The following is a 12,343-nucleotide window of genomic DNA, read 5'->3' on the forward strand; positions in this document are numbered from 1 at the left end:
CTCCATGACCTTAATGTGCTTCTTTTTGTGCCACTCCTTTGTTGCCTTGGCTGCATGTTTTGGGTCATTGTCTTGCTGGAAGACCCAGCCACGACCCATCTTTAATGTCCTGGTGGAGGGAAGGAGGTTGTCACTCAGGATTTTACGGTACGTGGCTCCATCCATTCTCCCATGGATGCGGTGAAGTAGTCTTTGTCCTTAACAGAGAAATACCCCAAAACATAGTGTTTCCACCTCCATGCTTGACATTGGGGGCGGTGTTCTTTGGGTTAGAGGCAGCATTTCTCTTCCTCCTAACACGGCGAGTTGAGTTAATGCCAAAGAGCTCAATTTTTGTCTCATCTGACCACAGCACCTTCTCCCAATCACTCAGTCATCCAGGTGTTCATTGGCAAACTTCAGACGGGCCTGCACATATGCCTTCTTGAGCAGGGGGACCTCGCGGGCACTGCAGGATTTTAAAACTTAAGTGCATAATGTGTTACCAATGGTTTTCTTGGTGACTATATTGAATATAGGTGAATATTTCTTGCATTTATTTGTGAAAATATCAGAAATTTTGGTGAAATTTGCAATTTTCAAACTTAAAATTTTTATGCCCTAATGTTACACAAAATAGTTAATAAATAACATTTCTCTCATGTCTACTTTACATCAGCATCATTTTTTAATTGTATTTTTTTTGTTTGGAAGTTAAAAGGGTTAAACGTTTATCAGCAATTATTCAGTTTTCCAACAAAATGTACAAAACCCCCGTTTTAAGGAACCACATCACATTTGAAGTGACTTTGAGTGGCCTATGTGACAGAAAATAGCCAAAGTGGCACCATTTTAAAAAGTGCACGGCCCAAGGTGCTCAAAACCACATTCAAGAAGTGTATTAAACTTTTAAGTGCTTCACAGGAATTAAAGAAATGTGGAAGGATAAAATCAGAACACTTAGATTTTTCCACAAAAATGCTCCTTTAGCCGAAAATTTTTTAATTTTCACTAAGGTAACAGGAGAAAATGGACCCAAAAATGTGTTGTGCAATTTCTTCTGAGTATGCCGATACCCCGTATCTGGTGGAAGACCACTGTTTGGGTGCACTTTTTTTCCACAGTATTTTATGGTGAGGCTCTTGTGGCTGATTTCCAAGGGCAGTTGGACTCCTTCCTGTCTGATCCGTTAAGACTTGCATTTTAGCTTTAAGGGGGATTTACACATAGCGATATCGTTAAAGCGTCACCGATTTTGTGATGTAGCAGCGATATTGCTAGCGATATCGCTATCTGTGATACTTACCTCCGACCGGCTCCCCCGCTGTCTGTTGCTGAGCGCGCGAGATCGGCCGGGTCCATTTCTCGTCGGGCGCTTCCTGCTGGCGCCGACGAGCGACACGTGGACGCGGGCGGGAGGACGTCAGCATCGCTGCGTGTGAAAGGTAAATAACGACCGCTGCTGTGTCGCTACATCGCTAGTGAGATCTGCCTGTGTGGCAGCTCACTAGCGACCACTTAGCGATGTACCAGCGATCCTGACCGGGTCGTATCGTGGTCGGATTGCTGGTGCATCGCTAAATGTAAAGGGGCCCTTACTCTTTAGCTGTTGGCATTCTGTAGCTGCTTGTGTGTAAACTGTTTAGCTCATTTCTACGTGTTGTAGTAACATAGCCTGGGAAGGAGAAGTAAACATTTTTGGTAATGTATACATCTTAGTGGAAGCATGATTTTCCCAAAGTCTTCTGGGTTCCCCAATTAAATCTACTTTTTTCCTCCCCAGAATTACACTACTGCTCTACATGGGTTGTCTGGTATTGCAGACAATCCTCTTTATGGCCTTTTCACATCAGATTTTTAACATTTCATTTGAGACATCTGCTCCCAAATTTATATAATCTATACCGCAAATAAATGATCCAAGTGAAACTCCCCAAACGACACTTTTGGTCTCTTTCAGGTGAACAGAGGCCTGTGGATATTCTTGATGTAGAGGTAGGGAGAGCCTAAGACTGTAAGGCTGGAGTCACACTAGCAAATAAATCTGATGAATGCAATTGCATTTGTCCCAATGTTATTCTATGGTGCAGCTCCCATCATCCGATTTTTTTTTTTTTATTTTTTTTTGCGGAACGTTTCCTCTGACCGAGATAATCGCAGCATGCTGCGATTGTCACCGATTTTCGGATCGGACTCGCCAATGCAAGTCTATGGGTGCGATTAAAAATCGGATTACAAACGGACCACAAGGGTGACTTGCGATAAAATCGCAAGACTTCACCAGGTCAGGAAAGAGCATCAGGCATTGGCATTGGATGTCAAACGGATGCTTAGATGCAAATAAAATCGGTTCATTGCCGGAAATTCGGATGACCGACGGATCACTGGACAAGAAACCTTTGTGCGATTTCGTACCGTAAAAATCGGACCGATTTTTTTTTTTTTTTTTTTTTTTTTAATAATCGTTGTGTGTCTCCAGCCTAACGTGCACAAGTTCTTGGCATTAACAGAAACGTTATTTAGATGTGTGTTTTGTCCTATTTTTCCTAGGGAAACTGATTTACTTACAGAACTAAAAGTAATGACTGAAATGTATGCTGTGGAGCTGAAGAATGCTTTGAAGGATTTGGAGACGCAGATAGAATTTTTGCAGGCCAGAATTACCTTTGCCGAAGGGGTACAACAGTCCCCAATGACAGAGTACTATGATCTAAACCATGTAAGTATGTTATTAAAGGTAAAAACTAGTGAGGAGCCAGTATACTTGTTGCTCGGGATTTCCCGAGCATGCTCGGAGATTTAGTTTGTGTCGATGCAGCTGCATGATTTGCGGCTGCTAGACAGCTTGAATACACGTGGGGATTGCCTGTTTGTTACGGAATCCCCGAATGTATTCAGGCTGTCTAGCAGCCGCAAATCATGCAGCTGCGTTGACCAACTAAATCTCCGAGCACGCCCAAATAATCGGAGGACACCTGAGCATGCTCTTGAAAATCCGAGCAGCGAGTATGCTCACTCATCACTAGTAAAAACGTCTGTTTTATTGTACCATATAGTTTCCATTTAACTTTTAGAAAAGGTACAAGGTTTCAAGACCTCTGTCTTGATTGTGAATTTAACTTGGACTTACCAGATAACTGTTTGACCCACTTCTCTCTCATCTATGGAGATAATATACTGTATTTTTCGGACAATAAGACACACTTTTTTCCCCAAAAATTTTGGGGGAAAGTGTGTGTGGGGGCTGCGTTTTATGGTCGCAATATACTCACTTGCGACAATGGCGGTTGCCACGGGGCTCTGTGGTGTGGTGGTAGCGGCGTGCTGTGCTCCGTTGCAGGGGCAGCGGCTCTGTGCTCCGCGGGAGGCTCCACCGGCATTTCCTCAAAGCCCGGAGGCCCCTGCACATCCGTTGCTGCCATGTTGAGGTGGCCTCCGGGAAGATGGACGCCGGTCCGGGGACGGCGCATGCTCAGGTTCAGATCTAGTGTCTGAAGCGGAGCATGCGCCGTCCCTGGACCGGCGGCCACCTTCCCGGCGTCCATGTTCCCGGAGGCCACCGCAACTTGGCAGCAATGGATGTGCGGTGGCCTCCTGACTTTGAGGAAAGCAGGCGGAACCGCTGCTCCTGCGGCGGAGCCGCAGGCCCTGCACCAGAGCACAGCCCGCCGCCACCACCACACCACAGAGCCCACCAGCCCCAGCACAGCCCACCTGCCCTAGCACAGTGCCCCAGCACCGAGCCACCGCACCAGCCTGGACCACTGAATGACCCCTGTGACCACTCCTCCACCTGTGCCGGATCTCTTCCATGGTAAGCTGAATTCGAACTGTAAGACGGACCCCCATTTGACACATTATTATTTTTTTTCCCTATTTTCCTTCTGAAAATTTGGGATGCGTCTTATGGTCCGGTGAGTCTTATAGTCCGAAAAATACGGTGCTATTAGGATAACTGCTAGTCATCAGTCCAGCAGCACAAACCATGGCAGTATTTGTGTGTTAATGATCACCTAACCAATTCTTTATTTCCTTCCAGAGATTATCTGAAAAATAAAGTTGTTTGTATGTATGTGGTGTGTAAATTTAATCTTTAAACCTGATTCTGCAGTCACACTTCAGCGTCTGTATCAAACTTCCCAATCTATCACAGAAGACTTCTTGATGTGTCGGGTCGTAAAGTCAGTAGGATCTACCTTCCTAAGCTATCTACATGCGTCCACTCGTCAAAGAAAGTTCAATAACATAATACCTTGATATCTGCGATCCAATGTCTTATTTTAGAGAAATTAACATTTCTTAATATGTAAATGAGTTGTTCAGCACTATGGGCCGGACATTTCTCTATCTGCTTCCAGAGTTCATTACAAATGAGAGGTGGGTATTGCCAGTGTGAAACATGTAATCACTGTCAGTCTGTTCTCATAATCACACATAGCTCTGCTGTGAGATCAGACAGAACACAGTACAGCAGAACTTTGCATCATTACATTTGCATCTAAATTTTTACTCTCCTTGTACTTGAGCTTTTATCTGACAGCCAATGTTGGGGGAGGGCAGTGCAACAGAGGTGACATGAGAAGACAACTGCAAATGTGTTTGTTATGAAACAAAGTTTACGCCTGCTGTACTGTTAATTCTGATCTCCCTGCAGAGCTGTGTGATTATGAGAGCAGACTGTCAGTCATTACATGTCTCATACACCACCTTTATTTGGCCCCTTTGCCCTACTCTCCCCCCATGCCTGTTTTTCACATTCATGACATATTGTACTTCATGACGGTGATAAAAACAGGATTTTTGTTTGCTTACCGTAAAATCTGTTTCTCTGAGTCTTCATTGGGGGGCTCAGGAAACCATGGGTGTATGCTGCTGCCACTAGGAGACTGACACTATGTAGAAAAAAATTAGCTCCTCCTCTGCAATGTGCACCCCACCGACAGGCACCAGGATAATCAGTTATTGAGAAAGCAGAAGAAGCAACATGTGAAAGAGAAAGAAAACTCAAACTATAACAATATAATACAATAAACAGAGCTGTTAAACTTGTGAAGGTGCTGTCACCCAATGAAGGCTCTGAGAAACAGATTTTATGGTAAACAACCAAAAATTCTGTTTTCTCTATCACTTCATTGGTGGACACAGGAAACCATGGGATGTCTCAAAGCAGTATCCAAGGGAAGGGAACAGCAGACAACTCCAATCAGGTTGGCGATCCCACCACCTCTGCCTGCAAGATCTTTCTCCCTAAGCATGGCATCCGCAGAAGCGTGGGCATAGACTCTGAAAAATTTTGCGAACATGTGGAGGACCGATTATTACCCTGCAGAGGTGCAGGGCGGAGGCCCTATGTGTACCATCAGGAGGCACCCACTGCCTGAGTGGACTGTGTCTTAAACTTTCAAGAAGGTGCTCTGCTTTGACCCAGTAAACATATAATTGTCCAGATCCAGAGAGCATTCGCTGACCTGGAGACTGAAAGGCCTCTTTACTCATGAACCCATGTCCTGAAAAAAGGGGGTGGGCGGCCTGAGCCGGATAGACGCATGTCACCCTGACCAGGTAACCTGATGAGAGAGCGCTACGGAGGAGTCTGAGCCGGACGATAGGAAGAGAATTAAGAATGATGGATAGATCCATGATGAGAACGTTGGCGAGGTAAGGGAAGAGCACCGCACCTGTGATCCTCAATGTGCAACACCGCTGCCTCAATCTCTGCAAGATTCTGAGAGTGGTCGAGAGCCTGAAAGGAAGACGATAAAATGAAAATGTACCAGCCCCTCGCAAAATGCAAAAATCTCTGATGCCCTGAAGAAAAATGGACATGGATAAAGGCTTCCATGGAACAAAAAACTCCTGTGGTTCCCAGGAACCAATTACTGAACGAAGAGACTTCATCCTGAAAAGACAAAGACTGACTTCTCCGTTCAGCAATCTTAGATCCACGACAAGTCACACAGAGGAAAATCCACCAGGACTGTTCCTGGGGAATCTACTCGTGTCACGTAAACGCCCGAAGGATTTTAAGGAAACCTTTTTCCCAACCTGGTGAGCCTGTTACTGCTCTTGGTGGGAGAACTCCTCCGTCAAGGGAAAACGTTAAGTGCTGAAACTCACGGGACAAAAGAGAACTATGAGGTTTGGCCTGAGGAAGGAGAGAGCTCATCCCTCTGGTAGCCTCAATAATTTGGTCCAACTTGAAGCCAAACAGATGGGAACCCTGGAAAGGCAAGGTGGTAAGGGACTTTTTGAGGATATGTCCGCCTTCCACATGTTAAGCCAAATGGTCCTTTGGATGGCCACGATATTGTTTTACACCCGAGCAGCACATGCAGCAGCATCCAGGGAGGCGGATACCATGTACTTCCCTGCAAGTGTAATTTGGTCCGCGAGGTCGGACAATTCCTCCGGTTGGGCTCCAGAAAGTATGAATGCCCTGACAGAGCAGCTTAGCCCATGCGTTTGTAGACTTTGCCACCCAGGTGGAGGAAGAGGCAGGGCACAATATAGCGGCGACTGCTTCAAAGGCTGACCTTGCCAAGGACTCGGAGTCTGTCATTGGTATCCTTGAGGGATGCTCCATCTAGGAGAGGAAGGACCGTATTAGTGGAAAGTCTGGAAACCGGTGGGTCCACAGTCAGAAGTGTTCCAGTTCTCTGTGAGCTGAGGAGAAAAGGGATATAGGCTACTGTGGCACTTCCCTCTTTGGAAGCGGTTGGTCGGGTTGTCCCATTCCTTGGAAAGTAGCTCCTCAAATTCAGTATAAGTGGCAAAGACTTTAGGAGCTGATCTCGACTATGTAAATGAAACCACCTTTTCTGCATAATCAATAGCGCTATCCTCAATGTTAAAGGTCTAGTTGACTGCCACAGTGGGGCTCCGAACCATGTCTCTCCTATTAGAGATGCGGTGAGAATCCTTAGACAGCACATCCGAAACCACCACATCTGACTCTGAGGGGAAATGGATGGCGAAAAAACTGTCCACCGGCGGAGGCCAGGGGAAGAAAGGAAGCGAGAAGAATTAGAATGACGCTCCTGTCTAGATCTATTACGGCCTCTGATGGTAGGCATAGCTGGAGGCTCTTGCGATACCCTAGTAATGTAGGTAGGAAGAGACAATCTGTCAAGAACAGACACCAGGGTCTGGGACACCCTGGTGAGGTCCGTGACAGATTGCGACAGAGAGGTATCCCACACTGGGATAGGGGCACAACTCTCTCCTGGGGAAGTAGGGGACTCCTGGGTAACAGGAACGGGGGGGGGGCTACTGCAGTCCTGACAAGGGAGAGGACTGACTTGAAGGGAGGTTACGCTTATATGAAGAGCAGACAAAGTGCCTGACCACAGCAGAAGCAGCAGCAGGAGGGCGAGAGTGCTCTCCTTTAGAGAGAGGCATGATAAGAAGTAGACCCACTAACTGATGGTGCCAGATGGTTAGAGGACAGAGCTGAGGAGAGTGTCAGTCTGCAGAGCAGAGCTAGTCACAGGAAAAGGCAGGTGCTGAAGAACTGCCCCCAGGCTTTACTCCAGGAGAAAACAAGGCTGCAGGGAGATTGTAGGAAGAGGATGCAGGCCCTACAGAAATGAGCTACCTTCCAAGTTTCAGCTAACAGAAAATGGCGGCCGCAGAGAGGGGGAGAAAGGCTATCAGTGCTAAGAAAAGTTGTGCAGATGCCGAACTGCAGAGAGAGGGAGGGGGCGCGGGCTGAAAAGCCTTCTCACAGAGGCCGGAAGGAGGGGTGGAGCTAACCGCCGGAGCAAGAGGCAAAGAAAACCACTCAATGGAGCTTGGAGGAGTGGGCGGAGCTAACTGCCGAAGCCAGGAAATGGTGTCATCAATGGGCGGGAGAAAAGCCTGCCCAAAGACGCTGAGAAGGGGGCGTGGCCAAGCGCCGGGACTAGGCTGTGCTGAAACCGGGGCCTAAATTTAGTGGCAGAGGCCCTGGGAGCAGGAGAGGGCGGCACGGAGGCCCGGATATAGCCTTCCCGAGCTATGAAATTACAGACAAAGGAACCCGGCAGACAGGGTAGCGAAGATCCAGTACTGCGGACAGTGTCAATTATCACACCGTCGGGTAACCCCCAAAATAAAGGCGAAAAGAGGCTGGGAAGAGAGGCTGGGGGAGGTTAAGACTCATCCATCCTCTTCTTCTGTTGTTTTCATCCATCTTCCTCTGTCTTCTTATCTTCATCTTTCTTTATCCTCTTTCTTGATTACTTTAATCTTCTCCTCTGACACCTCTGGACCGGAATCTGGCGGAGAGATAGAGATGTACTTCTCCATCCTGACAATGTCCAAGAATCTGAGTATGAGGGATGTCCATGGCTCCTTAAACCGACAGCCTCTGGTGGGCGAGTGGGTAGGAGACTGGGGCCAGGACCAAAAACGGATCGCCTAAACACTCTTCTGTGTTAGGGGCTAGGGTCCTGCTGACTAGACACATGAGGATACGGGGTGGCAATACATGCCATACTCATAGTCTCTAAGTGGGAGTACAATTATAACCGTTCACACTGTATCCCTCCAGAGGTAAAGGAGAAGATCCATCTGAAAAAGAGACGTTTCTGGATAACGACGAAAACCAAGGTAGATATGGGTCTAATGAAAGACCCGTGTCCATCTCCTACTGACACTAAGATAAACTGATTATCTTACTTCCTGTCAGTGGGATGTACACTGCAGAGGAGGAGCTATCTTTTTCCTGCATAGTGGCAGCACCATACACCCATGGTTTCCTGTGTTCCCCAATGAAGCGATAGAGAAATTTGTTCTATACGACTTGCATTTATTTGTGAACATAACGGAAATTTGTTGAAATTTTTTCAAACTGTTGTGCCCTTAAACCAAAGAGTTATCTCACAAAATATTTAATAACTTCTACCACAAATCTACTTTACATCTACATCCTCTTTTTAAAACATATTTTTTTGTTACGAAGTTAGAAGGGTTAAAAGTTTATCAACAATTTCTAATTTTTCCAACAAAATTTACAAAACCATTTTTTTAGGGACCGTATCACATTTGAAGTGACTTTGTTGGGGCCTATATGAAAGAAAATACCCAAAAATGACACCATAAAAACTGCACCTCAAAGGCCCCAAAACAGTATTCAAGAAATTTATCAAACCTTCAGGAGCTTCCCAGGAATTGATCCAATAACCTCAATAGAACATGGACCCCCAAAAATTGTTGTGCAATTTCTCCTGAGTACGCAGATACCCCATATGTGGATGAAAACTACTTTTGAGGCACAAAGGAAAGCTCAGAATGGAAGAAGCGTCATATTGGAGTTCAGATTTTGCTGGAATAGTTTGAGGGTGTCATGTCACATTGATAGAGCCCCTGAGTTCCAGAACAGCAGAAACCCCCTGCATAAGTGACCTCATTTTACAAACTACACCCCCCCAATGAATTCATCTAGAGGTGCAATGAGCATGTGGACAGCACATGTACATCATAGAATTTTATATAATTGGCAGTGAAGAATTACATTTTTAGCCCTAAAAGGTTATTTTAGCCACAGATTTTACATTTTTACACTGAGGAATGGGTAAAAATGGCATCAAAATTTGTCCCACAGTTTCTGCTGAATGGAATAATACCCCATATGTGGCTGTACAGTACTGCTTAGCCATACAGTGGGACTCGGGAAGGATGGAGTGCTATTTGTTTCCTGGAGCGAAGATTTTCCTAGAGTCGTTTGGGGATTCCATATACAGAGCCCTTAAGTGCTTGAAGAGCAGAATACCCTTCAAGAAATTTTTGAAAGTACACCCCTTTGAGAATTTATCTACAGGTGTAGTGATGAATTTGACTCCATGAGTGTTTTCCAGAAACAAGCAGTAATGGATGCGCTGAGTGAAAATTGCAAACTGCCATTGTAGTGACCAGTACGTTGTAGTCACCAGTACGTTGTTGTGTCCTTACATTATGCCCAGCTTAGTCTTGTGCAGAATCACTATGGGGCCCAATAGGGTGGGAGGCAATTGGGTTTGAGTGCGCAAAGTTTGCTGAATTTTTTTGCGGCCGAGGAGCCAAAGCACGTTACGAGAGCATTTGTACTACTAGTAACATGGAAGCTCCTATATTTAACAGATGGCAGACCTGAGTAGGGGCTTGTTTTATTTATTTATTTTTGTGGAATGAATTTAATCTTTTTACAAATTTTTCTAAATTTTTTTTAAATTTATTACTTAGTCCCTCTAAAAGACTTTTTCACTTTTTGCAGTCTGATGCAATAATAAGGCATTACAATGCAGCAGCATTGCAAGGCTTTATACCAGTCAGTGCTTCAACAACACAAGCTACTTAGACCATCTTCGGGCCCTTCTAAATGACTAGATTGATATCGATCACAGCATTTAGGGGGTTAAGCTGCCGGGAGTGGTGAGAGCCTAGTGTCAGCTAAATTGTTAGCTGAACACCCGGCGGAGCTGCGCTCTTAAAATTGACATAGCGTACCCCTTACATCCAAGGTCGGGAAGTCATTCCCTTCCATGGGGGTATGTCATGGAGGAGATGGGGTTAAAATTAGCTCTTGAGGCGGATTCTCTGGGAGACCTATGTCCGGCCCATAGGTCTTAACAGCTCATTTACAGATCGGAAAAATGTGGATTTCTCTGCTGGAATAAGACATAAGATCTCAGATATCCAGGTCTCATTTTTTTCTCTTCCTATGTCCTGTTTTCCCATATATAAGGCTTGGGAGGGTTGATCTGACTGACATTCTTTTTTAGCTACAATTTAAAAAAAAAAAAAAAAAAAAAAAAAAGCGTCATGGACTCCTTTGTTTTATAACAGTCTGTAAAATGTTGTCAACAGTAAGAATAGGACTATATTATGTTATGCCATCTTTGTTGTTAGAAGTGCAGATGAAGCCTTTGATCACCGCTCTTAATGGCTGTGCAAACAGTATAACATTGTAACTAACTTAACATTTTGAAGGGGATACAGAATGTACAATATGGGCAAAAGCATTAGAACACACATCATAATGAATTCAGGTAGTTTATTCACTCCCATCACCCCCTGGTATATAACCCCCCCCCCCCCCAAATCACCATTCTGTCTGCCTTTGCGAACATGTGACAGAATGGCTGGTGGTAAAGAGCTCACTGAGAGCAACATGGTCCTGTAAAAATGAGGACACCCCACATCAAAAACTACTGTATCTAGTATTTTGCATGACCTCCATGACTGTTAAGGACCACACAAAGTCTTCTTGACATGAATGAACGAGTTGCATTTCTGAAGAACAGTGAAAATGATTGTGACCAAGTGTCTGCTGATGTGACCCCCAATCGAACACCTATGGGGGAATCTGAAGACACAAGTTGTCCTCACTCTCCGTCAAGCATCTAGGCTGTAACCAAGGTCTTTCTCGAAGAATGGAAAAAGTCTGTTGCAATATACCACCGACTTCATTGCATGTTTAGAAGACTTGGTGCCGTCCTTGTAAAAGGATCATTGCCAAAGCCTAAATGTTTTGTACATGGCCTTGGAATAAATACAACTTTTTTACTTTTGTAATATTTTCTTTTGTTGTTGTAAATGCATCCAGTATAACATTAAATTATGAACAAGTGGCTTATATTTGAATTTTGCACTTTGAAAATTAACACCATATTAGTATGTATTTTCATTGTGTTGGCTAATAAAATGTCATGGCTTAAGGGGAATCTGTCACCACATTTGACCTATCTAAACTATGAATGTGGGCATATAGGTTATAGTTGCTGAAAAAAGTCCTCCCTGTATGTTTTGTGGATAAATCCTCCATCACTTTATGTAAATGATCTTTCAGGCTCTTGGGATGAAGCTGCCTGTTAGATAGTTGGGTCCATATATATTTGGACAGACATTTTTCTAATTTTGGTTCTAGACATTACCACAATGAATTTTAAACAAAACAATTCCAATGCAGTTGAAGTTCAGACTTTCAGCTTTCATTTGAGGGTATCCACATTAGAATTGGATGAAGGGTTTAGGAGTTTCAGCTCCTTAACATGTGCCACCCTGGTTTTAAAGGGACCAAAAGTAATTGGACAGACTGAATAATTGTAAATGTTCATTTCTAGTACTTGGTTGAAAACCCTTTGTTGACAATGACTGCCTGAAGTCTTGAACTCATGGACATCACCAGACGCCATGTTTCCTCCTTTTTGATGCTCTGCCAGGCCTTCACTGCAGTGGTTTTCAGTTGCTGTTTGTTTGTGGGCCTTTCTGTCTGAAGTTTAGTCTTTAACAAGTGAAATGCATGCTCAATTGGGTTGAGATCAGGTGACTGACTTGGCCATTCAAGAATATTCCACTTCTATGCTTTAATAAACTCCTGGGTTGCTTTGGCTTTATGTTTTGGGTC

General features: G+C 44.6%; 1 protein-coding gene across 2 annotated transcripts in view; it reads left to right on the top strand.

Annotated features, from left to right (window-relative positions):
• The window catches only part of RNF17 (ring finger protein 17), a 585,601-nt gene that overhangs the window by 185,040 nt on the left and 388,218 nt on the right, over nt 1-12,343 (top strand). For both annotated transcript variants that reach the window (XM_073583105.1, XM_073583106.1), the window contains one exon: nt 2,530-2,698. In XM_073583105.1, coding sequence (XP_073439206.1) covers nt 2,530-2,698 — 169 coding nt within the window. The remainder of the gene's footprint in view (nt 1-2,529; nt 2,699-12,343) is intronic.

Source organism: Dendrobates tinctorius, unplaced genomic scaffold (assembly GCF_039654945.1).
Source record: "Dendrobates tinctorius isolate UK_male_01 unplaced genomic scaffold, ASM3965494v1 ptg000075l, whole genome shotgun sequence".
In the NCBI taxonomy this organism is placed as follows: domain Eukaryota; kingdom Metazoa; phylum Chordata; class Amphibia; order Anura; family Dendrobatidae; genus Dendrobates; species Dendrobates tinctorius.